This window comes from Heterodontus francisci, chromosome 7 (assembly GCF_036365525.1).
Source record: "Heterodontus francisci isolate sHetFra1 chromosome 7, sHetFra1.hap1, whole genome shotgun sequence".
In the NCBI taxonomy this organism is placed as follows: Eukaryota; Metazoa; Chordata; class Chondrichthyes; order Heterodontiformes; family Heterodontidae; genus Heterodontus; species Heterodontus francisci.
This window is the reverse complement of record NC_090377.1, coordinates 42323567-42351053: the sequence shown is the minus strand read 5'-3', so window position 1 is coordinate 42351053 and position 27487 is coordinate 42323567. Positions and strand designations below refer to the sequence as shown.

At 45.0% G+C, this 27487-nt stretch overlaps 2 protein-coding genes across 6 annotated transcripts in view; one reads left to right on the top strand and one right to left on the bottom strand.

The window, feature by feature from the left end:
* ubxn4 (UBX domain protein 4) overlaps positions 1 to 7881 on the top strand; it is a 71581-nt gene extending 63700 nt beyond the window's left edge. For all 5 annotated transcript variants that reach the window (XM_068035045.1, XM_068035043.1, XM_068035042.1 and 2 more), the window contains one exon: positions 7183 to 7881. In XM_068035045.1, coding sequence (XP_067891146.1) covers positions 7183 to 7321 — 139 coding nt within the window. In that variant the 3' untranslated portion in view covers positions 7322 to 7881. The remainder of the gene's footprint in view (positions 1 to 7182) is intronic.
* Positions 7882 to 14384: 6503 nt separating this feature from the next.
* LOC137372375 (lactase/phlorizin hydrolase-like) overlaps positions 14385 to 27487 on the bottom strand; it is an 89038-nt gene continuing 75935 nt past the window's right edge. The window contains exons 16-18 of the mRNA XM_068036267.1: positions 23489 to 23719; positions 16017 to 16231; positions 14385 to 14450 (exon numbers count right to left, since the gene is read on the bottom strand). Coding sequence (XP_067892368.1) covers positions 14385 to 14450; positions 16017 to 16231; positions 23489 to 23719 — 512 coding nt within the window. The remainder of the gene's footprint in view (positions 14451 to 16016; positions 16232 to 23488; positions 23720 to 27487) is intronic.

Below are 27487 nucleotides of genomic sequence, written 5' to 3'. Positions count from 1 at the left end.
CTATCTCCTGTAATTGGGGATCCCAACCCTCCTGCGTCGGGCGGGAGTCGACTGGAATATGTGATTGGTCTCTCAAATGCTGCTGTTCAAGATAAAACGTTGTATGTGGCTGCTGTGGTTTGCAACCAGTCTGCATTGTCTGAGCCCTGCTGCCCACTCCCCACCACCCACTCTTCAGAGCTCGCTGACTCACTGCTTCATTGCAGTTATGTGGATTACAACACTGGGGACAACAGAAAATGGCCAGAAACTCCTGAGTCCTGAAAGGGCAACTGGGGTGGGAGAGAGAGCAGTACAAACGGGGCAGGGAGAAAGAAGGAGCAGCAGAAACTGGGAAGGAAGAGCAACAAAAACTAGCGAGGGAGAGAGTGAGCGCAGTACAAATTGGGGAGGGACAGTGAGACACAGGGTGTGCCACACAAACTGGGCAAAGACACAGGGAGTTTTTTTTTTATTCATTCATGGGATGTGGGCATCGCTGGCTGAGCCAGCATTTATTGCCCATCCCTAATTGCCCTTGAGAAGGTGGTGGTGAGCTGCCTTCTTGAACCGCTGCAGTCCATGTGAGGTAGGTACACCCACAGTGCTGTTAGGAAGGGAATTCCTGGATTTTGACCCAGTGACAGTGAAGGAATGGCGATATAGTTCCAAGTCAGGATGGTGTGTGACTTGGAGAGGAACTTGCAGGTGGTGAAGTTCCCATGCATCTGCTGCTCTTGTCCTTCGAGGTGGTAGAGGTCGCGGGTTTGGAAGGTGCTGTCAAAGGAGTCTTGGTGCGTTGCTGCAGTGCATCTTGTAGATGGTACACACTGTTGCTACTGTACGTCGGTGATGGATGGAGTGAATGTTTGTGTTTGGTGTGCCAGTCAAGTGGGCTGCTTTGTCCTGGAAGGTGTCGAGCTTCTTGAGTGTTGTTGGAGCTGCACCCATCCAGGCAAGTGGAGAGTATTCCATCACACTCCTGACTTGTGCCTTGTAGATGGTAGACAGGCTTTGGGGAGTCAGGAGGTGAGTTACGCTGCAGGATTCCTAGCCTCTGACCTGCTCTTGTAGCCACGGTATTTATTTGGCTACTCCAGTTCAGTTGCTGGTCAATGGTAGCCCCTAGAATGTTGATAGTGGGGCATTCAGCGATGGTAATGCCATTGAATGTCAAGGGGAGATAGTTAGATTCTCTCTTGTTTGAGATCGTCATTGCCTGGCACTTGTGTGGCGCAAATGTTACTTGCCACTTATCAGCCCAAGCCTGGATATTGTCCAGATCTTGCTGCATTTCTACACTGACTGCTTCAGTATTTGAGGAGTCGCGAATGGTGCTGAACATTGTGTAATCATCAGCAAACATCCCCACTTCTGACATGATTGAAGGAAGGTCATTGATGAAGCAGCTGAAGATGGTTGGGCCTAGGGCACTACCCTGAGGAACTCCTGCAGTGATGTCCTGGAGCTCAGATCATTGACCTCCAATAGCCACAGCCATCTTCCTTTGCACTAGGTATTACTCCAACCAGCAGAGAGTTTTCCTCCTGTTTCCCATTGACTCCAGTTTTGCTAGGGCTCCTTGATGCCATACTCGGTCAAATGCTGCCTTGATGTCAAGGGCAGTCACTCTCGCCTCACCTCTTAAGTTCAGCTCATTTGTCCATGTTTGAACCAAGGCTGAAATGAGGTCAGGAGCTGAGTGGCCTTGTTGGAACCCAAACTGAGCATCACTGAGCAGGTTATCGCTAAGCAAGTGCTGCTTGATGGGACTGTTGATGACACCTTCCATCACTTTCCTGATTGAGGGTAGACTGATGGGGCGGTAATTGGCCGGGTTAGACTTGTCCTGCTTTTTGCGTACAGGACATACCTGGGCAATTTTCCACATTGCCGGGTAAATGCCAGTGTTGTAGCTGTACTGGAACAGCTTGGCGAGGGGCATGACACGTTCTGGAGCACAGGTCTTCAGTACTATTGCTGGAGTATTGTCAAGACCCATAGCCTTTGCAGTATCCAGTGCCTTCAGTCATTTTTTGATATTACACGGAGTGAATCGAATTGGCTGAAGTTTGGCATCTGTAATGCTGGGGACTTCAGGAGGGGGCCGAGATGGATCATCAACTCAGCACTTCTGGCTGAAGATTGTTGCAAATATTCTGCCTTATCTTTCGCACTGGGCTCCCCCATCATTGAGGATGGGGATATTTGTGGAGCCACCTCCTCCAGTTAGTTGTTTAATTGTCCACCACCATTCATGGCTGGATGTGGCAGGACTGCAGAATTTAGATCTGTTCCATTGGGTATGGGTTCACATAGCTCTGTGTATTGCATGCTGACAAACTGGTCAGAGGCACAGGGAGCGCCACACAGGCTGGTCAGAGGCACAGGGCGCGCCACACAGGCTGGGCCGAGGCACAGGGCGCGCCACACAGGCTGGGCCGAGGCACAGGGCGCGCCACACAGGCTGGGCCGAGGCACAGGGCGCGCCACACAGGCTGGGCCGAGGCAACACAAATTGGGAACAGGTGGGAGAGAAACACAAATTGGAAGGAGGGAAAGAGAAATCAAAACAGACTGGAGCTAGGGAAAATTCATGTCAGCCTGTGATGTGCACGGTTGTGTAGCATGTTTTATTACGGGAAACGGGCAGCTTTGGTGCTTCCCTCTCAGGGCTGAACCTCATTTCCCTGAAGTCGGACTTCAGCGGTAGGGTTTGGGGTCAATGAATTGATTTAGGTTTGGTTTTGGTTTTATTAATTGCTTTTATAACTTGTTTTGTATTGTAAAAGTCATAAAATTGTATGAAAACTTTAGTTAGAAGTTACTGTTATCAATGATTTTGTTGAATTAGTGGCATGCATTTATTTGATGTTTCTCATTGCATCCAATACTGTAGAAACATCCCAGAAGTAGTTTTATATTTAAGCATCCATAAATTTTTCTATTCTTTTGTGTTCTTTCTTTGGTCAGATGTATAACACATTATAAATCAAAGAAAAAGATGCATTTTATTTGATGTTTAGGGCCTTGCGTGCAACAACCCCAACTTCCCCTCTTGCTGACCTTCCTGCCCAGTGCATCCACTTGGACACTAATCTTGCCAATCCCCTCCTCATCCAACTCGCCCTTCTCAGTGCTGACCCTGTGGACTCTGCCTGCAGGTCAGCTTCCAGTGCGCCTCTCTGCATCTCCTTCCAGAATGTCCGTTCATTTGTGAATATCCTTGAGCTTTGTGTATGACTGCATTGGCATCATGGCTTTGAAGGAAATCTGACTGAGGGCGTAATGACACTGCCCCGCTCCCTTCCCACTTGGCTATAACTTCCACTGCTTGCCCCACCTAGCCCATCGTGGTGGTGATGTGGCTCTTATCACAAAATCACACCTTGGTCTGTCCCCCTTCTCTGGTAATTTCTTCTCCTTTGGGCATCTCATCTTGTTCCGCCCCTCTCACCTCTCATTTAAAATCCTCATTCTCTAACGCTTCCCCAAGTACCATAAAAATTTTCGCACTGAGCTACTATCACTGCTTGCCTTTTACAGCCACTGTACCAAGCAACTTCTCATCCTTGGGATTTCAACCTCCATCTCAATTCATCATTCTGATTTTCCTCTGAGTTTACTGTTGTCCTGTCCTCCCTTACATTATCTCTGCCTATAAATTCACCAACTCATATGCAAGGCCGTCCCCTTGACTCTTTGCCAGCTCACAAGGCTTCGCTACTTCCATCATGTCAATCACAGATAAGGCCATCTCTGATCATTTCCTTGTATCGTTTTGCATCCACATCTCCCTTCCCCCTCCCAACCCTACTTCCTTCTGCATCTGCTCCTGGGAAAAAAATTCTGCCAATTGACTTGCAGCTACACTTGCAAAATCCCAAATTAGCCCTCCATTCACCATGACCTTTCTGCCACTACTGATCTGCTCAACCACATCCTTACCTCCACCTTTGCCCGAGTCCCCATTGAAACCATTACACACACTCACCCTGGCCTTCCTCCTCTCTGCTCCCTTAAAGTCCAAGGGACGCAGACTTGAATGCATATGGCGGACAATTGATTTAACCATTCATTGCTGAACCACATAAAGAGCTATCTAGTTCTGTTCTCATCTGCTGCAACTGCTTACTATTCCAGGATCATTTTGGAATACAAAGATAAGCCCCAGCTGCTTTTCTGCACGGAAAACCATCTTCTTAAACCCCTCGCCCATGTCTTCCCCACCCTTTCCAACAGACGCAAGGAGCTCATGGACTTCATTGTCGCTAAGATTGAGACCATTCAATCAGCTGCCTCTGTCGCTTCCCTCCCCTCTCCGAGTCCACTAGGCCAAACTTGCTCTCAGATGTCCCCCATCTTCACCCCCGCCCTAACTCTGAACTCTCGTCTATCTCCAGTTTCTCTCCTATCTCCCGTTATGCCCCCTCAGAGTTCATCTACCCTGACCCTATTCCCACTAAACTGCTGACCACCCAACTTCCCTTAACGGTTCTCTTTCCTCAGGTACTGTCCCCCTTTCAAAAAAAAAAATCCTTGATCCCCTCCATCCGTGCAAACTACCGCCGTGTCTCCAACCTCCTCTTCCCCTCCAATGTTTTTGAACATGCTGTTGCCATTCATTCATGACCATCTTTCCCAGAACTTCATGTTTGAAACCCTCCATCAGATTTTATCATTGCCACCAGTACTGAAACAGCTCTTTTCAAGGTCATGAATGACATCTTGTGTGACTGTGACCAAGGAAAACTATTCCTCCTCCTTGGCCAGTCTGCATCTTTTGACAGGGTTGACCACACCATACTCCTGCAATGCCTCTCCATTGTCATCCAGCAGATGGCCCTGCACTCACCTGGTTCCATGCTTATCTGCTGAATTGTAACCAGAGAACCATCTGTATTGACTTCTCTTTCTGCTCCCGCACTGTTGCCTGTGGTGTCCCCCAAGGATCTATCCTTGGCCCACTCCTATTTCTCAACAACATGCTGCCCCTTGGCAACATTATCAGAAAGCACAGTATCAGTTTCCCCAGGTAGACCCAGCTCTACCTCACCACCAACTCTCTTGGCCCTTCCACATTTTCTAAATTATCAGACTACTTGTCCGACATCCAGCCCTGGGTGTGCAGAAATTTCCTCCAACAAAATATTGGGAAGGTCAGAGCCATTGTCCTTGGACTCTCTCACAAATATTATTCCCTAGACACTGACTCCATCTGTCTGCCTGGCACTTGTCTGAGACTGAATCAGACTGTTTGTATCCTTGGTGCCATATTTGGCCCAAGATGAGCTTCCGACTGCACATCTGCAGCGTAACTAAGATGGCCTATTTCCATCTCCACAATATTGCCTAACTCCATCCCTGCCTCGCTCATCTGCTGCTGAAATCCTCATCCATGCCTTTGTTACCTCTAGCCTTGACTATTCCAATGGCCTACTGGCTGGCCTCCCACGTTCTACCCTCCGTGAACTTGGTCATCCAAAACTCTGCTGCCTGTGTCCTAAATTGGACCAAGCCCCGTGCATTCATCACCTCTGTGCTTGCTGAGCTACATTGGCTCCTGGTTATGCTTCCATTTTAAAATACTCATTCTTGTGTCCAATCCCTCCCATGCCTCACCCTTCCTATTACTGTAATCCTCTCCAGCCCCACAACCTTCCAAGACCCAAGATATCTGTGCTGCTCCATTTCTGATCTCTTCAGTATTCCTGATTTTAATCACTCCATCATTGGCGGTCATGCCTTCAGCTGCCAATACGCTAAGCTCTAGAATTTCCTCTTTAAACCATTCCAACTCTCTTCCTCTCTTCCCTCCTTTATAGCCGTCCTTAAAACCTACCTCTTTGACCAAGCTTTTGGTCATCTGCCTTAATCTGTCCTTGTGTTGCTTGGTATCACATTTTGTTTTATAATGCTCCTGTGAAGTGCCTTAGGTTGTTTTTATTAGGCTCTATATAAACACAAGTTGTTGGTGATATTTAGCACTCAACCTAGGTAAATGTAATAACATTTGCAAACAGTGGGCAAATATTAGGTGATCTATTGTTATGTAATTTAAGCATCATATAAGTGTCACATGATCGGATTCCGTGTGTTTAATGTCACATGATCAAATCTTCAAGAATACAGCACGTCAGATTTGGTAATCCTACCTACAGTGTTCCTTCTTTCTCTCACCCTCACATGGGATCGTGCGTAATTCTGGAGCCCTGTTAGCAGTATGTGATTTCAGTTAATTTTCTGTTTTTTGAGTTTGAGTTCATTGTCATCCAAGGCTCATTTCCGTTGCTCATTTTCTATTAAGGGAGGGATGTCCTGATCCTGGGATCTGCTGCATTGGCAGGCTGCACAGAGCAAGGTGGCTGCTGTAGAGCCGGAATGCCTGGCCAATCCCAGCCAAATTTGGAGAGGGCGGTGGGGGCGATTAACTTTCTGCAGACCCCTACCTGGGGCCCCCTGCCTCTGTGCTGCAGCTGTTGATGTTTGAAGTGCATGGGTGGGTGGGTAGGGAGCTGTTAGCAGCTCATCAGTACCTGATGTACTGGTGAAGCAGGGTTGACATCACATTACTTGTACAGATGTTATTGCATTTACCTTATAAAGTTTGACTCCCCTTTAGTTAAGAATATTTTAGTGGGTTGCACTAGCAGCTATTGTGTGAGAAGTTGCAAAAACCAGGAGGCCACCTAATTTCACCTAAGGTGAAGAGGGAAAAAGGGGGAAGCATCTGTTTCTCCATCCTCGTAGCCCCCAGTCTCCTCCTCTTCCAACTCTGGAGGCTGCTGTGATTTCATTCCCCCCGCAATTTCAGCCCCTCCACCCACCCGACCTGCAGTTCCTAGCTTTTGTGTAATGGAGATCTCTTCACCAGTTTCCATTGTAGAAGAGAAACTCCTTCATCCCTGTGATAGAGCTGTGCAAGCTTTAATCCCAGAGATAGAGCGATTTCTCTGCTGCTACAGATGCCAGGTAAAGAAATCTCCCTTAGACAAGAGCCATTTTCATTCATGTGCTACCACCTCGCACTTGCATGCCTGGTGTTTAATGTTCTAAACAAACAAACTTGTAATTTAAGTGTCCATGGTTTCAAGGGTCAGTTTGTATCTACTATAATGTAGATTATTTGAGTCTGTTGGCAAGTGTTTGTCTTTTTGGGGTGTTCATTTGTACAGATTTCATTGATTTTTGTTGCAATTACAGGGAAGTAAGAAGAAGGAAATTGTTTGAGAAACGTGGAGAAGACTTTAAGAGGGAGGGAAAAATTTACAGACTGCGGACAGAGGATGATGCAGATGATGAAAACAATACGTGGAATGGGAACTCTACTCAACAAATGTAGCTTATACCTATTAAAGTAGAAACAGTTGTACTTTATTTTGCTCTAAAGTTATACAAGTATACTTCCATTTTTAAAAAAAAACTGGACAGAGAAAGGGTGCGTTTTGTACTGTTAATTTCCTGCTCTGCTGCATGAATTTGTATGATTCTACTAATTCTGGGGTGGGGGGAGTAATAATTGCTGCAATGCGTGTGTGCAGAAAAATCATTTTAGGCAAATTCCAAATTATGTTTTCAAACACCTTTTGCAGTAATATGTATTTGAAATCTTTAGGTTTTATCCATTCCCTGCCTGTATGACGCATTAGCTGACAACTTTGGACACCATCCAGCCTCTGGCCCTATTTAATTTAAAGCTGATAAAATGTTTAAAGTTTTCAAAAAACATGTGGTCTTTGCATCTTTTGTAATTTCCTGATGTGTTTGTACTTTGTCTTCCACAAGATGTTGTTGTTGGAATAATGAATACATGATGGCATATCTGTAGGTTGAGTGTCTGGAATGTTGCAATGCAGTAACAAATCTTGCATTGAGATAATGTTATAAACCATAGGCACAAAACTGAAGTGGTTTATTAGCACCATATGAATCCAAAGATGTGTTGTGCCTGAAACATACCTGAGCCTGTGTATATTTATAATTTTTGAAACTAGTGCTTTTATTTCATTTTTGTTTTAGATCTTTTGTGGTAAACTTCCATGTTTGAATTGCATGACTTGAACTAGAATACTGTTGGATATACTGTCATTTGGATATCACAGGATGGGATAAAGGCAGTAGCGACAAAGGATCTTAGTATGAAAAATCAAGATATAGAATCAGTTTGGATGGAGCTAAGAAACAAAAAGAGGCACGAAACGCTGGGAGGAGTAATTTACCAGTAGTGGTAGTGTTGGGCAAAGTATTTATTGGGTAATTAGAGGTGCATGTAACAAGCATAGTAGAGTAATCGTGGGGGCTTTAATTTCCATGACTCTATTTGCTGACAGCGCAAATGCAGCATGTGCCACTAAAACGTCACAGACTGCGCCTTTAGGCAGCTGCTAGGACTAAAGATGGCGCTGCTCAAATAATCACACGGAGGCAACCTAACAAACACGTCAGCACACAATGGCAGAGTGAGAGAGCGAACGAGCGGGCCGGGGCACGGGCCAGGGAGGGGGGGAGCGGTGCGGGTCTGGTAGGAGCAGTGGGCAAGTGAACCGCCCGGTGACGGAGGGGAGCGGAGCGGGCCTAGGGAGAGCGGAGCGGCCCACAATTGGGCGAGCGGATGGCCCAGTGACGGAGGGAAGCGGAGCGGCCGGAGCCAACAGCATAAGGGGAGGGGTGCGTTTTTCTACGCATGTGCCATAAATTTGCAACGGCAAAAGACTTAACAAACTTACCCGCACCCAGCGACACCAAGGTCTTCGGCCGCTCACTCCCCGTGGCTCTCTACGGCCTCTCTCTTCCGGCCCCCTCCATCCAGCTGTTCTCTCCAGGTGCAGATCCTCCATCCAGCCGCTTTTTCCCCTACTTCTCGACTGTACTTCAGGCATTGCAGCTCCATGGTCCCTGCTTTTTGCATCCTTCCCTTCAGGAACTTCTGAATTTAACTCCCTCCCACTAACCCCCCCCCCCACCCCTTCACAACCCCTTCCCTTTCCCCCCACCCCCTCTTAACCTACCCTCATAAACTTCCCCCCAAGGACCACACCGCAGTTGAATATCTGAAGTGCAGTTGCAAAGTCGGGAAAATAACATCAAAAGCCTCAACAATTCCAGGTTTCATTATTGAGAAATTTTATTAAATGCATTAAACATTCGAGGCACTGCTGTGCATGGATACGAGTGTTGTGTTGCCAGCATTCCCGTGAGACAGGCCGAGTCTCTGCTATGCAGAACTAAAGAGATTGTTCATGAAGAGCCTTGTGGTGAATGAATGCGTGGCTCTCTATTCCACTACTGTATTGTCCATGTGAAGAAGGCAAAGTCACGAGTCTGAGCTCAGTCTATTGGTGAATGTTCCCCAAACGCATCCCAATGTGCGCTCCCACTTCATCCATAAATGCAAGGTTCCTTTCTGTATCGTGATAAGCTCTGCAGCATGATCCAGTTGCCTTCGTTGCTTGAATGCTGACCTTAAGTCTCAAGGGCATATTTTACGTGAAAAGAAGTAAGGAAAGAACATCAGTGTCAGAGCTTCTCTCCTCCAATTAAATTACTGTTGAGCATGCTTTATGTTCTGCAGTAAAGGCATGTACTGATAACACCGCCAATGAATCAATTAGTACCCAACTCAGTTGTAGGAGTCAGGATGATGTTACTGCCCCTATCTCGTGATGGTTCAATGCTGCTCTCAGGGAAAACATGAATGATGTGAGGGTGCTGGAAAAAGAAGCACATTTCTTTTGGACTATGAACATAAAGCAGGCCATTTAGCCCAGCTGTTCGTGGTTATGTTACTCGTGCGTCTTCCCATCTGCTCCCATTTAATCCTGTCTACTCCTATCAGCATCACCTTCCATTTCTTTCGCTCTTATCTACCTTTGCCGTCAAGCAACACTGAGGATGGAGAACGGTGTGGCTGCACTCCCACCTCACCAGTTGTGTACTCGGCAAGAGCATTTGCATTTGTGCCACCACTGGACACGGCATGCTTGTTTCTTTCAGTGCTCAGTCTCTTCTTTCTGAATGTTCCCCAAGTGCTTAACCGCTTTGGACGCCCTCTCTGCTTGACAGGCAGCAGCTGGCAATTGCGGAGTCTCACAAGGCTCTGCATAGTTGTTTCAAGGGTGGATGGGGAAATGTGGCTGTGTGTCCATGTGCACGGCTCTAATGGGTGCAAGAACAGAGCAACTTACAACAGGGACTGGAGCACATGTACTGCCTGCACGCAGCCCCAGACAATGGAAAGGATTTTAATGCAGTGCAGTAGACTGGAGCACATGCAGTGCCCTAGACAATGGAAATAGTTTCAGAGCAATTTACATCAGCAACATTACCTTGGAGCAATCTCCTCTTTCTAATAAAAATGAAGCAGACTGAAATCTCCAAAACGACTAAATAATTGCGATAAAATGCCCGACGAAACCTCTCCTCCTTCCACTTTCAGAAACTCGCGCCGAAGCTTTGATGCATGCGTGAAATCAGAAGGTTGACACATGCGTGAATACCCGTTGGCATTGCATAAAGCGCATGCGCAGAGGCTGACCAGGCGCGTTGCCCGAAGAAGCACACGTCACGCGATGACGTCATCGGTGCATGCGCTAACCAGTCCTGGCAAGCCGGAACGCAGTGCATGCACAGAGAGCAGGAGACAGTCTGCACATGTGCGCACCATGGCGCAGCCTGATGACGTCAGTGGCAGGCTGCGTTGTCAGGAATCACTTTGTTTTTTCATATAGCCTGGAAAACCAAATTTGCAGTAATAGTGTGATGGACGAGTTCATGGAATGTCTATAAGATAGTTTTCTAGATCAGTATGTCGACGAACCAACCAGGGATCAGGCTATTTTAGATCTAATATTGTGCAATGAGAAGTTTAATTAACCTTGTAGATAGCCTCTAGGAAGGAGTGATCATAATAGAATTTTATATTGAGTTTGAGAGTGATTTCATTAAGTCCCAAAGTAGAATCTTAAATCTGAACAAAGCAAGCTTTGTAAATATGAGGGACAGGTTGGCTAGGGTAGGATTGGAAAACTAGATTGAAGGATATGATAGCAGATAAGCAATGGCAAATATTTAAATAATTAATAACTTGCAACAATTATATATTCCCTTAAAGAATAAAGGCACCATGGGAAAAGTGGTCTAAACATGCCTAGCAAGGGAAGTTAAAGATAGTATTAGATCAGGGTTGTCCAGCCTTTTCATGTGGGGGGGCTGCATTACAATTTTGTCTTACATAGGGGACTGATCAGACAATTTCGGAAAGATGAAGGCATTAAAAATGTATCATACTATTAATCAAAACAATAACAAAATGTACATTTTTGTGAAGAAGCTTTAAATGAGAAGACTGATTTATTGACTTACTTTCTCTTCACTATGTTGGACACATTTAGTGAGACACCTGGCATTTCTTTGCATGCACAAGTAGTCAATGTTTGCCTGCACACTTGTAGCAGAGCATTCTGGATAAATGTCCATCCATCAGGAGTAATCTTGATCAGTGTGTCTCTCTCCCCGAGTCCTCCCCCCCCCCCCCCCCCCCCCCCGCCTCTGTGTTGTTCCTCACCATGTCTTCCTCGCTCTCTGTCCCCCCTCTCAGTCTGTTCCTCCATCGGTCTGTCTTTCCTCCTTTCTTTCTCTCTCTCTCTCTCTGTCTGTCCCCCTCACTCTCTCTCCCCTCTCCCTTTCTCTCTCCTTGTCCTCCTCCCCCTCTCTCTCTCTCTCTTTCTGACAGTTGCAGAAAGCGGGAACACTCAGCAGATGGTCATTTTTCTTTTAAAGAAAACATCATGCTGTCAATTTCACAGCTGATAGGTGCTTGGATCAGGAACAGCAGTTTCTGAACTTTGGCCAGATTTGAGGTTTTCCGACAGGTTCCGACTTTTTTTTTATATAAAAAGGCCTGCTAGAAAACCCCAAATCTGTCTGTAGGTCTGCAAGAAGAAGCCAGTGGAAAATTTCTTATCTCCAGTCATGGACTCCTGGTGCGGATGAGGAACAGCCCAGGTACAGTTTACATCCGCAGGCCGTATGTTGAACAACCCTGTATTAGATTGAAAGAAGAGACCTATAATGTTGCCACAAAGAGTAGTAAGCTTGAGGTTTGGGAGGATTTTAGAATTCAGCAAAGGAGAACCAGAAATTGATTGGGAAAAGAGAATATGAGAGTAAATTAACAAGAGACATAAAAACATGAAAAGTAAAAGATTAGCAAAAGTAAATGTGGGTATCTTAGAGGCAGAGACGGAGGAAATTATAATGGGGGATAAGGAAATGGTAGACAGTAAACAAATCTCTTGTAAATACATGTCTTCATGCTAGAACACCCAAAAAACATTCTAGAAATAGCGGCAAACCAAGCGTCTAGTAGAAATGAGTAGCTTAGGGGTATTATTAGTAAAGAAATTGGACTGGATAAATTAATGGGACTTAAAGTCAACAACTGTCCTGGGCCTAATGCCCTGTATCCTAGAGGCCTGCTCCTCGACAGGACCCGACGACATGTGTCGGGTTCAGGTCCCCCGCACTTCCGGGTCCAGCATTCGGGCTGGATCAGACACGCTCTATCACCACCTCCAGTAAGTGACTTGTATGTTAATTTACTTTTTGGACTTTAAAGGTGGTTTTATTACAGTTATTTTAAGCTTGTAAGAACAAAGCAAAAAACAGAAGGTAAGTTAACTGATGGTCAGGTTGAGTTGGGTGCGGAAAAAAATGGAAGAGTTCAGGGTCAGATGGGGTTCGGGTCGGGTCTCATTTGCAGACCCGAGCAAGCCTTTACTGCATCCTAAGGTTTTAAGAGGTAGCTGTAGAGATAGCAGATACATTGATTTTGAACTTCCAAAATTTCCTAGATTCTGGAACAGCCCTCATGGATTGGAAGGTACTGTGACTATTCAAGAAAGGAGAGAGGGGGAGAAAAGGGGGCATTATAGGCTAGTTAGCCTGACATCAGTAGAAGGGAAAATGTTACAATCGTGGTTAACAGGACACTTGGCAAATCATACGATTGGGAGATTATACATAGATAAATGAAAGGATTTTCTTTTGATTCGTTCATGGGATTGGGTTTCACTGCAAGCCCAATTGCCCTTAAGAAGGTGATGGTGAGCCACTTTGAACTGCTTAGGTAGGGGGTTCCAGCAATGATGAAGGAATGGTGATATATTTAAAGTCAGGATGGTGTGTAACTTGGAGGGGATCTTGAGGTATTGGTGTTTCCATCTGCCTGCTGCCCTTGTTCTCCTCGGCAGTCGAGGTTGTGAGTGTAGAAGAAGCCTTGGCAAGTTGCTGCAGTGCAACTTGTAGATGATGTGTACTGCTGCCACTTTGTGCTGGTGGAGAGAGTGAGCGTTTAAGGTGGCAGATGGGACTAACCAGATGTCATGTAATTGGATTTTCAAAAAGCATTCAATAGGGTGCCACACAAGAAGTTAGTACACAAAATTGAGGCTCATGAATTGGGGTAATATTAGCATGGATTGAGGATAGATTAACAGACACGATGGGCTCTATCTGTGCCTTAAACTTTCTAGGATTCTAACAGACCAAAGTTATAAGAATAAACAGGTCATTTTGGGAGCTGGCAGGCTGCAACTAGCATGGTACCGCAAGGCCCAGCTGCTTACAATCTATATCAATGACTTAGATGAGGGTGCTGAGTGTAATGTATCCAAGTTTGCTGACGACAGAAAGCTAAATTGGAAATTAAGCTGGGAAGAGGATGCCAAGAGGCTGCAAAGTGTTACAGCAAAGGGACCAAATGTCATTTTGGTAGACAATGTTGGTGGAAGCTCCTCTTGTCCATGGCAGCTGTGCAAACAGACCTGAACCTGGTTATATCACAGAGGTGTGAATGCCTGTCTAACCATATACTGCAAGTTCTTCTGAAGCATTCCAATCACAGTGTGCCATGTTTTACATGGTATTGGATGAAAGAAGGCATGCCCGGGTGATCAGGAACAAATATTGCTTGTATCCAACTGCGTATGATTGTGGGAACCTGCCTTCACTGAGTCTGAATGAGAAGGGGAAGATGTCAAGCTGTGCCATCTGTTGCAAGAATGCCTTTGATCAGAGCTTACGCATTTGCAGGGACAGAAAGGTTCAGCTGTGGCTTCAAAAGTGGCACACAGGGAACCTCCTCATCAAGCATCTCACGCAGTAGTACCTCAAACTTCCAACACCCTTCAAAGTGGAAGAAGCTAAGTTCTGGCCTATGCTGATACTTGACTAAAGACTCATGTCTGCACCTGCAGATCCCTTTTCCTTCAGCCTTCTTACTTGTTAATCCCATACCTCACCAGTCTGAGCAAAAGTTGTAGATAGGTTGTGATATCATTTAGTTTTTCAGAAGCGTTCCAAATTGTTCCCCTTTGTGGCACTCTCCTTTATTTGACCCCATCACTTTAAGTTGACAGAAAATTTTCATCGCCAAGCATTGGGGTCATCCCTAGAATGTGAGGACTTTGTACCTGAAAACAGGAATCATTATCCCAATAAAGTTAGCCAGGGAAATTGTATACTATGGGCTTTTGGGATTGGTGAGGCTTTAAAACAGACCAAACTAGAACAGTTTTACACAATAATGAAAATTGTAAGTTTGAAGTAAAATCTGAGAGTTAAGTTTGCTTGTAACCTTTTATTAAAACAGATCATGTTTCATGGACTAAATTCTCTGAGGGTTGCCAGCTCTGGACATGCTCCTGAAGGTATCATTACATGTCGTCCTGCCTCTAAGCACTATGCCATTGGTCACACAAAATACCCATACTTAGAATCAGCTGGAACTGTCAAAACTTACAACACGGAAGGAGGCCATTTGGCCCATCGGGCCTGTAATGGCTCTTTGCAAGAGCAGTTGTATTTAGTCATAGTGCCCAAATTTTTGTTCATAACCCTATAAGTTTCTCATTCTCCAGTATTTGCACAAATCCTTTCTAAAATTATTGATGGAATCAGTTTCCACCATCTCTCCGATCAAATGTTCCAGATCCTGACAACTGAGTGAAAAAATTATGAGCTCCCATCTAGATCTTTTGCCAATGATTTTTAATTTATGTCCTCTAGTAACGGACCCACTTGCCAGAGGAAATAATTTTTCTCTAGCAACATATCTCACAATATAGAAAACCTCTATTAGGTCACCCCTTAACTTTCTCTGTACCATGAGGAAAAATGTTCTAACTTTTCCAATCTCACCTCCTAACTGATAACTGTTAACATCCTGGTGAACAGCCTCTGTACCCTTTCTAAGGCCTTTACAGCTTTCCTGAAGTGTAGTGCCCAGATTTGTTCAGAATACTCCAACTAACCAGTGATTTATGAACTTCCAGCATGATCCCTTTGCTTTTCGATTCTACTTCTCTATTTCTAAACCCAAGTAACTCATATGCTTTTTTAATCACCTGCCACCTTTAGCCATTTGGGTACATGGATGGCAAGGTCTCTCTGCTCACTTGTGGCACATCAATTTCTCAAGCCAACTGGAACGAGAATAGACTCTTCATTACCCAAATGATTAACAGTCAAGAATCATCCTGTCTTTTTTTCACCCATAATCCATATATTTATAACTAATAAATGACAGTGTTCAAAGTAAATTCCCCAAAAAATTAATGACCCTATGATTTTTCTCCTGGGTTTCTCAGCAGTGCCCTGGAGATTAATTTTTTAATTCCTGGAGACTCCAGGATAAGCCTGAAAGGTTGGCATCCTTAAATTATCTGCAGTGTTGATTACAATATAAAGCCAATAATTTGAAGAGGGGTTATTGAAAATTCAGTTAATGTGAAACTCATCTGCCTTGAATTTCCAGGGGGGTTCTTTCGTTCACCCAACATATTCCAGCCCAAACTATAGAAGTAGCATAAACAACTGTTTCAGGTTGATATGCAGAAAATAAGTTGGGCAATTGGGAATCTCCTCCCTGCACTGCACTGCACCCCTCCACACCCCACTACCTGCTGACTACTTCAAAATTTAGAGTTCTGATACATTGCAAATTCAGTTGGGTCTGAAGCTGATTTAAGTTTGTTTACTTTTCTAGTTTTCCAAATTTTAAATGAAAAGATAGCCAACAAAACAACAGCAATTATTAAAATAATGAACAAAGTATACAAAGCACTTGTGGCATTCACACTGGATATTTCTAATCCCAGAAAATAAACCCGTCCAGCATTAGTTGCTGTTGTTGTGATAGCAGGTGTTTGTTTTACTGTTGAGGGTTCCACTGTTGAGGGTTCCACGGTGGTAGCTAGAAAATGAAGCAAGTTGTAAATAGTGAAAAACTATTCCATGCACGGTTACATGTTTACTAATACCAAAATGAATAATTGTAGCATTTTTCTAACTACAACTATTAAAATTCAAAAGATAAAAATATACTTTACGTAATCTAATAATTTTAGTTACTGGCCCCCAGAATTTCCATGGTGGGAGGGGTGGGTTGGGTTCAGCCAATTTGGTTCATTCCAAGCAGCGCTGAGTACATTGGGCATTGCAAAGGCTATGAGCCATGACAGCATTCCAACTGTACTGCTGAAGACCTGCTGAACAACTAGTCACTCCACTCCACTAGCCAAGCATAGCCATCTTCCTGACAATGGGAAGTTTGCCCAAGTATGTCCTTTCCACATAAAACAGGACAAATCTAATTGGAAAAAATACTGCCTTTTCAGCTTTCTCCCATTCATTAGTAAAGTGATGCAAAGAACCATCAATAGTGCCACCAAGTAACATCAACTGACCAATAATCAACTCAATGTTTGGTTCAGGTTCTGCAAGAACCATTAAGCTCCCAAACTCATCATAGCCTTGATCCAGACATGGATGCATTAAGTTGAATACCAGAGGAGAGTTGAGAGTAGCTGCCCTTGATATCAAGGTGGAATTCAATTGAGTATGGTACCAAGGAATCCTAACTAAACAGAAGTTAGCAAGTGCAGCTAAGAGCAAAAACCCACCAGTGACTGGAGTCATTCCTGATGTAAAGGAAGATCATTGTAGTTATCAAAGACAATTCAACACAGGCCCAAGACATCTGTCATAGGCATGGCATTATTAGTGAATGATTCCATAGCTAAATTCACAACTCCAATAATGAAACAGCCTATGCTAGCCAGGACCTGAACAACGTCTAGACTTTGACTGATATGTGGTGCATAATGACCATCTCAAACGAGAGAAAACACAGTCATGACCATGAATAGCACCCACAAGCACTGTGTGCCCACCATCAACATTCCAGAATCAAGAATGACCAAAAGCTAAAATGGGACCAGCAACGGGAGGTGGTGATGTAGTGGTATTGTCACTGGACTAATAACCTAGAGACCAGGGTATTGCTTTGGGGACATGGGTTTGAATCCCACCACAGCAGAAGGTGGAATTTGAATTTAATTAATAAAAAGAATATGGAATTAATACCTAGTCTAATGATGGCTATGAAACCATTGTCCATTGTTGGGAAAACCCAGCTGGTTCACTAATGTACTTTAGCGAAAGAAATCTGCTATCCTGACCTGATCTGGCCTACATGTGACTCCAGATCCAGAGCAATGTGGTTGACTCTTAAATGCCCTCTGAAATGGCCTAGCAAGCCACTCAGTTGTATCTAACCACTACGAAGTCAATAAACAATGAAACTGGACGGACCACCCGGCATCGACCTAGGCACCGGAAACGACAACGGCAAACCCAGCCCTGTCGACCCTGCAAAGCCCTCCTTACTAACATCTGGGGGCTTGTGCCTAGGTTGGGAGAGCTGTCCCACAAACTAGTCAAGCAACAGCCTGAAATAGTCATACTCATAGAACAATAACTTACAGAAAATGTCCCAGACACCGCCATCACAATCCCCCGGTATGTCCTGTCCCACCGGCAGGACAGACCCAGAAGAGGTGGCGGCATAGCGGTATACAGTCGGGAGGGAGTCACCCTGAGAGTCCTCCACATCAACTCCAGACCCTATGAAGTCTCATGACATCAGGTCAAACATAGGCAAGGAAACCTCCTGCTGATTACCACCTACTGCTCTCCCACAGCTGATGAATCAGTACTCCTCCATGTTGAACACCACTTGGAGGAAGCACTGAGGGTGGCAAGGGCGCAGAAGGTACTCTGGGTGGGAGACTTCAAAGTCCATCATCAAGAGTGGCTCGGTAGCACCAAGACTGGCCGAGTCCTAAAGGACATAGCTGCTGGACTGCATCTGCGGCAGGTGGTGAGGGAACCAACAAGAGGGAAAAACATACTTGATCTTGTCCTCACCAATCTGCCTGCCGCTGTTGCATCTGTCTATTGGTAGGAGTGACCACCGCACTGTCCTTGTGGAGATGAAGTCCCGCTATCACATTGAGGATACCCTCCATCGTGTTGTGTGGCACTATCACCGTGCTAAATGGGACAGATTTCGAACAGATCTTGCAATGCAAAACTGGGCATCCATGAGGCACTGTGGGCCATCAGCAGCAACAGAATTGTACTCAACCACAATCTGTAACCTCATGGCCCAGCACTCTACCATTACTGTCAAGCCGGGAGACCAACCCTAGTTCAATGAAGTGTGCAAGAGGGCATGCCAGGAGCAGCACCAGGCATATCTCAAAATGAGGTGTCAACCTGGTGAAGCTACAAGCCAGGACTACTTGCGTGCCAAACAGCATAAGTAGCATGCGATAGACAGAGCTAAGTGATCCCAAAACCAATGGATCAGATCTAAGCTCTGCAGTCCTGCCACATCCAGCCGTGAATGGTGGTGGACAATTAAACAACTAACTGGAGGAGGTGGCTCCACAAATATCCCCATCCTCAATGATGGGGGAGCCCAGCACATCAGTGCAAAAGATAAGGCAGAAGCATTTGCAACAATCTTCAGCCAGAAGTGCCGAGTGGATGATCCATCTCGGCCTCCTCCTGAAGTCCCCAGCATCACTGATGCCAGTCTTCAGCCAATTCGATTCACTCCACGTGATATCAAGAAACGACTGAAGGCTATGGGCCCTGACAATATTCTGGCAACAGTACTGAAGACCTGTGCTCCAGAACTTGTCGCGTCCCTAGCCAGTACAGCTACAACACTGGGATCTACCCGGCAATGTGGAAAATTGCCCAGCTATTTCCTGTACACAAAAAGCAGGATGTCCAACCCAGCCAATTACCACCCCATGAGTCTACTCTCAATCATCAGTAAAGTGATGGAAGGTGTCATCAACATTGCTATCAAGTGGCATTTGCTTAGCAATAACCTGCACAGTGATGCTCAGTTTGGGTTCCGCCAGGGCCACTCAGCTCCTGACCTCATTACAGCCTCGGTTCAAACATGGACAAAAAAGCTCAACTCAAGGCGTGAGGTGAGAGTGACTGCCCTTGACATCAAGGCAGCATTTGACGGAGTATGGCATCAAGGAACCCTAGCAAAAATGAAGTCAATGGGAATGAGGGAGAAAACTCTCCACTGGTTGGAGTCATACCTAGCACAAAGGAAGATGACTGTGGTTGTTGGAGGTCAATCATCTGAGCTCCAGGACATCACTGCAGGAGTTCCTCAGGGTAATGTCCTAGGCCCAACCATCTTTAGCTACTTCATCAATGACCTTCCTTCAATCATAAGGCCAGAAGTGGGGAGTTCACTGATGATTGCAAAATGTTCAGCACCATTCGCAACTCCTCAGATACTGAAGCAGTCCATTTACAAATGCAGCAAGACCTGGACAATATCCAGGCTTGAGCTGATAGGTGGCAAGTAACATTTGCGCCACCCAAGTACCAGGCAATGACCAACACCAACAGGAGAGAATTTAACCATCGAGCAGGTCAGAGGCTAGAAATCCTGCGGCTATTGTCACCTCCTGACTCCCCAAAGCCTGTCCACCATCTACAAGGCACAAGTCAGGAGTGTGATGGAATACTCTCCACTTGCCTGGATGGGTGCAGCTCCAACAACACTCAAGATGCTCAACACCATCCAGGACAAAGCAGCCCACTTGTTTGGCACCCCATCTACAAACATTTACTCCCTCCACCACTAATGCACAGTGGCAGCAGTGTGTACCATCTACAAGATGCACTGCAGCAATGCACCAAGGCTCCTTAGACAGCACCTTCCAAACCCGCGCCCTCTACCACTTCGAAGGACAAGGGCAGCAAATGGTTGGGAACACCACCACCTGCAAGTTCCCCTCCAAGCCACATACCATCCTGACTTGGAACTATATCGCTGTTCCTTCACGGTTGCTGTGTCAAAATCCTGGAACTCCCTTCCTAACAGCACTGTGGGTGTTCCTACCTCACATGGTCTGCAGCGGTTCAAGAAGGCAGCTCACCACCACCTTCTCAATGGCATTTTAGGAATGGGCAATAAATGCTGTCCTAGCCAGCGATGTCCACATTCCACGAATGAATAAAAAAAAATGTCAACACCTTATCGATCATAGCATATTGGAGATTGGATACTTTATGTTGAGTGGTTCACCTCCTGATCCCTCAAAGTCTCACCATCATCCACAAGGCTCAGTTACATGACTGTGCCTTCAACAACAATCATGAAGCTCAATACCTTCTAGGCCAAAATAGTTCACTCAATCAGTGCCTTTGCCACTGAACTCATTTTCTACCCCCTCCACCACTGGCATAGTGGGTCTGCAGTATATATGATCTACAGGATACACTGCAGAAACTTACCATCCCTGAAACCTGCAACACTGAGAAGGATATCAGCAGCAATGTTACAAGAATACTATCACTTCTTTCCTGCACACTGGATGTGCAATGATACAACAATCATGGATTAGCTCTGAAGAGTTATGAAAAATGCATTTTGTCTTTAAAAAATTAACTTTTATTTTTAAAAATGAACAATGGTCCAAGATGGCTACTGACGAAAAAGGGACTGGCCTTTTATTTTATTTTTTTATTTAGAGATACAGCACTGAAACAGGCCCTTCGGCTCACTGAGTCTGTGCCGACCATCAACCACCCATTTATACTAATCCTACATTAATCCCATATTCCTACCCCATCCCCACCTTCCCTCAATTCCCCTACCACCTACCTAGACTAGGGGCAATTTATAATGACCAATTTATCTATCAACCTGCAAGTTTGTCATTTATATAAACGACATAGATGACTATGTGGGGGTAGGATCAGTAAGTTTGTGGATGACACAAAGATTGGCTGAGTGGTTAACAGTGAGGTGGAGTGTCTTAGGTTACAGGAAGATATAGACGGGATGGTCAAATGGGCAGAAAAGTGGTAGATGGAATTTAACGCTGAAAAGTATGAGGTGATACACTTTGGAAGGAGTAATGTGACACGGAAGTATTCAATGTATGGCCTGACACTGGGAAGTTCTGAGGAACAAAGGGACCATGGCATGTTTTCCATAGATCTCTGAAGGCAGAAGGGCATATGGGACACTTGCCTTTATCAATCGAGGCATAGATTACAAAAGCAGGGAGGTCATGTTGGAGCAGAGAAGACTGAGGGGTGACCTGATCGAGGTGTACAAGATTATGAGGGGCATGGACAGGGTGGATAGGGAGCAGCTGTTCCCCTTAGTTGAAGTGTCAGTTATGAGGGGTCACAAGTTTAAGGTGAGAGGCGGGAGCTTTAAGGGGGACTTGAGGAAGAACTTTTTTACCCAGAGGGTGATGACGGTTTGGAATGCCCTGCCTGGGAGGGTGGTAGACGCAGGTTGCCTCACATCCTTTAAAAAGTACCTGGATGAGCACTTGTCACGTCATAACAACCAAGTGCTGTCAAATGGGATTAGGTAGACAGGTCAGTTGTTTTAATGCATCGGTGCAGACTCAATGGGCCGAAGGGCCTCTTCTACACTGTATTATTCTGTGATTCTGTGAAGTCTTTGGCTGTGGGAGGAAACCGGAGCACCCGGCGAAAACCCACGTGGTCACAGGGAGAACTTGCAAACTTCGCACAGACAGTACCAAAATTGAACCCAGGTCGCTGGAGCTGTGAGGCTGCAGTGCTAACCACTGCGCCATTGTGCTGCCCAAACTGTCTGACAAAACCAAGAGGTGTCAATTGGACCAATTCTATACCTATCCTAAAACATTCCAGAATCGAATATCTTCTGAAACAAAGGAGGTGTGAAGTAGCCATGTCCTGGGCCGTTGTGCGATTACCATGGGTAAGAAACCTGAGTGTCTCTTAACAGAAGGTGAAAGATAACAGCTTTACCTTTAAAAAAAGACAGCCTGAGAGAGAGAGCAACAAGCAACATCTTAAACAGCTTGTGTTTGGGCCAAGCCAGAAAAAAGCAAATGCCTTGCTGCAGGATCTGACATCTACATTATACAGTAGTGGGAGCTAGAAGTAACCCGCCGTCTTCAATTGAACCTTCAATCAAGAGAGAAATCTACACTCATCACAGGCCTGCATCCATCTAGAACTTTGATTTCCAAGAGAATTCAACAGGTTTATTGTAACCTTCTCCCCCACTAAAAGTTATCTTCCTTTTTCCCTTCTCTATCTGTCTCTTTGTGCGTGTGTGTGTGTGTGCGTGTGTGTGTGTGTGTGTGCGTGTGTGTGCGTGTGCGCGCACACGCATGCGCAAGTGGATACAGCTGCAACAATTTTGGGATAAGGCGTTTTGCTCAATAAACAATTGATTTTCTGTTTTTAAAACCTACAAGAAAACCTGTCGTTGTCTATTTATTTGAAAAATAAAACATCAAGAGGCTAAACTCTAATACAAATACACTTCCTGCGGTCGGGGGTGGTGGGGGGGTTGGTGCGGGGCAGGGGCAGGGGGCGGTTGAACAATGGGAACCACTCATGTGGACGTAACACTTCCAAGTTCCTCTCCAAAGCCTGACTTGGACATATATTGCTGTAAACCACCATCGCTGGGTCAAAATCCTAGAATTTTCTATACATTGGTTAGGATGGGATTATGGAGTTGAGGTAGAAGATCAGCCATGATTTTATTGAATGGTGGAGCAGGATTAAGGGGCCATGCAGCCTACCCCTGCTCCTATTTAAGTTCTTATGTGAGAATACCATCACCAGAAGGACTGCAGTGATGTAAGGACAAGGCTCACCACCACCACCTTCTCGGGCAACTAGGGGTAAGCAATAAATTTAGCCTGGCCAGTATCACCCACATCCCAAGCACAAAAAATAATAAAGAAAAAGTATATATCATCTGTATTCATTAAAATTAAGGATTACACTGCTGCAAATTAACACGTTTCTACCAGTTTAGGTATAATCTAGTGCAGTTCACAATTCTATCATGCAACATCTCCAGGAATGATGTAACTCAATCCTAACTTTAGCAGAGCAACCCCTACTTTACAATAGCCATGAGTAAAATTGTTCAATTGATGCAATGCCTGTAAATACACTCTAAAATAACCTTAAGAGCAAAGTGACTAACTGATGACAAAAATACAGCAGTAAAATTAAGAAATGTATTTGATCAAAACAACTAATTGAAATATGTGCTCTTCAAATATTAAAATATATATTAAGTTTATTTACTAACCTTCTAATTGGAGACATTCATGGGGTCCTAACGCAGGATCAGGGAAGCCATTACAGCGTATAATTGTAGAATAGTATTTACTTGAAGCTTTAGGAATGCGAGGTAAAGAAGGGTCGGAATAGTTTACATAAAATAAACCAAATCTATCAACATATCCCACAGCCCATTCAAAGTTGTCCATCAGTGACCATGCTGTGTAGCCACGGATATCGATTCCATCGAGTTTAATGGCTGTATGTACATACAGAAAAGAAAATAGTTAACCTGAATTTCATCACATTCTGTAAGTATTGTTTAACAAGTTATATCCAAATGACACAACAACCAAAACCTAGTTTCAAAAATTTGTTATTGGCCACCAAATGGGAAAGAGGATGCAAAATGGCATTTGCTTGTGTCCATTGTGGCCTCAGCACAGGTAGCTTGCTTGTTGCAAATGCCAAATGTTGACCTACTTTTCTCACTGGCAGCAGCTCAAAATATCCTGGGAATGAGGTTAGAGAGGGCAACGGGATGCTGGGGCATGAGGTAATTGCGATGATTGTTGAGTCGAGGGAGCACTCCTGTTCCTCCTGGCTCCACAGGAAGCCATTAAAAAAAAATTAAATATATTAAAAATACTTAACCTTTCATTGGTGGTGGTCACTGAAGAATTCTAAACAGGGAAGGCCAGGTACCTGCTTTGCTCATGATAAATTGATTTTACAGAGATATCCCTCAACAGGAGTTACCACCCTAATTAACATATACAAGGAGCCTCATGTCTGTTTTAGACAGCCACCCAGAATACCTGCAAAGTCGCCTAGCCCAGATGGCACCTCTCATAATGCAGATGATTGGTCATGGGGCATTGCACTGCAAAATTCATCCTTTTTGCCCCTATTTTCTGCTTGAAAAACATGTGTAATGGTAACTAATTGCGACTTCAAGAGGAATAATGCAATTGCAACGGGGGAGTTTGATTTGCTACAGATTAATTTGGAAGACTATAGTGAAAATAGGTCAAGTAACTTAGCATTCCAGATCTTCTATACGACTCATAGAAGCTACAAGGAAGTGGGAAAGGGGCAATACTAGACTTGCTGCTATGCAATGGTTAGGAAACAGTAAATAAAATCAAGTTCAAGCAGCAACCACCTACCTGTAACCAAAACTATGGAGGAGTTTATAAAAAGTATGCAACAGAAAGAGAAAATTCAAGTCATATTTTTAACATCTGCAAGACACACTTTAAACGGATGGGGAAGGAACCATGAATGATTGACTGGAATAGGTACATAGAAAAAGTGGCATTTTTTGCGATGTATCTAGGAGACCACAGAATAAATCAGATAGTTGTTGTAGGAGTAGAGGTATGAAACCAATTCGCAACAGCACAGGACCACATGCATCCTAAACAGCGGAAGCAGCATGCTATCGACAGAGCTAGGCAATCCCACAATCAATGGATCAGATCAATGCCCTGCAGTCCTACCATATCCAGTTATGAATTATGGTAGACTGTTAAATAACTAACTGAAGAGGTGGCTCCACAAACATCCCCATCCTCAATGATGGTGGAGCCCAAAAATCAGTGCAAAAGACAAGGCTGAAGCATCCATCTTCAGCAGAAGATTAGATTTTTTTTTAGATTAGAGATACAGCACTGAAACAGGCCCTTCAGCCCACCGAGTCTGTGCCGAACATCAACCACCCATTTATACTAATCCTACACTAATCCCATATTCCTACCAAACATCCCCACCTGTCCCTATATTTCCCTACCACCTACCTATACTAGTGACAATTTATAATGGCCAATTTACCTACCAACCTGCAAGTCTTTTGGCTTGTGGGAGGAAACCGGAGCACCCGGAGAAAACCCACGCAGACACAGGGAGAACTTGCAAACTCCACACAGGCAGTACCCGGAATCGAACCCGGGTCCCTGGAGCTGTGAGGCTGCGGTGCTAACCACTGCGCCACTGTGCCGCCCCCACTGTGCCAAATGGATGACCCATCTCAGCCTCCTCCTGAAATCCCCAGCATCACAGATGCTAATCTTCAGCCAATTCAATTCACTCCATGTGATATCAAGAAATAGGTGAAGGCACTGGATACAGCAAAGGCTATTGGCCCTCACAACATCATGGCTATAGTACTGAAGACTTGTGCTCCTGAACTAGCAACACCTTTAGGCAAGCTATTCCAGCACAGCTACTGCACTGACATCTACCAGACAATGTGGAAAATTGCCCAGGTGTATCCTATACAAAAAAGGCAGAACAAATCCAATCTAGCCAATTACTACCCCATCAGTTTACTCTCAATCATCAGCAAAATGATGGAAGGTGTCGCACTCAGTGCTTTCAAGTGGCACCTACTGACCAATAACCTGCTCACTGACACTCAGCTTGGATTCCATCAGAGCCATTCAGCTCCTGACCTCATTACACCCTTGGTCCAAGCATGGACTAAAGAGCTAAATTCCAGAGGTGAGGTGGGAGTGACTGCCCTTGACACCACGGCAGCTTTTGACCCAGTGTGGCATCAAGGAACCTTAACGAAATTGAAGTCAATGGGAATCGGGTAAACTCTCTGCTGGCTGGAGTCATACCTAGCACAAAGGAAGATGGTTGTGGGTTATTGGAGGCCAATCATCTCAGCCCCAGGACATCGCTGCAGGAGTTCCTCAGGGTAGTGTCCTCGGCCCAACCATCTTCAACTGCTTCATTATTGACCTTCCCTCCATCATATGATCAGAAGTGGGGATGTTCACTGATGATTGCACAGTACTATTTGCAACTCCTCAGATACTGAAGCAAACTGAAATTGTGTGCAGCAAGACCTAGACAACATTCGGACTTGGTGTTATAATTCGCAACTAACATTCAAGCCATAAAAGTGTCAGGCAATGAGCCTCCCCAACAAGAGAGAAACTAACCATCTCCTCTTGTCATTCAACAGCATTACCATTGCTGAATCCCCCACCATCAACATCCTGGGGGTCAGCATTGACCAGAAATTTTACTGGACCAGCCATATAAATACTGTTGCTATAAGAGCAGGTCTGAGGCTGGGAATTCTGTGGCGAGTAACTCATCTCCTGACTTCCAAAAGCCTGTCCACCATCCACAAGGTACAAGTCAAGAGTGTGGTGAGTGCAGCTCCAACAATACTCAGAAGTTTGACATCAGTCAGGACATGCAGCCCACTTGATCGGCACACCATCCACCACCTTAAACATTCATTCCCTCCATCAATGGTGCACAGTGGCTGCAGTGTGTACCATCTACAAGATGCACTGCAGCAACTCACCAAATCTCCTTCATCAGCACCTTCTAAACCTACAACCTCTACCACCTAGAAGCACAGGGACAGGAGATCAATGGGAACACCACCACCTGCAAATACCCCTCTAAATCACATATCATCCTAACTTGGAACTATATCGCCATTCCTTCACCATCGCTGGGTCAAAATCCTGGAATTCTTTCCCTAACAGCACTGTGGGTGTAACCTACACCATGAGGACTGCAGCGGTTCAAGAAGGTGGCTCATCACCATCTTCTCAAGAACAATTAGGGATGGGCAATTAATGCTGGCCTTTCCAGTGACGGTCAAATCCCACGAATGAATTTAAATAAGGCAGCAAGGGAAATAATGTAGGGTGAAGGGATGAAAACTATAGGTTATACCATGCTGTGTGGATGGTATATTATGTTCTCCACTGATGAAAAGAAAATGCCATCAGATCAGTATGTACTCCTGCCAGTTTTTCCTAGACTCCTCCTGGTGAAACTGCCCTTCCTTCCCCACCTCCTGAGATGTCCTAAAGGACATAGCTCCTAGACTGGATTTGCTGCAGGTGGTTAGGGAACCAACTAAAGGGAAATAAACCTACTTGACCTCGTCCTCACCAATCTACCTGTCGCAGATGCATCTGTCCATGACAGTATTGGTGGAGACAATGTCCCATCTTCACATTGAGGGTACCCACCATCGTGTTGTATGGCACTA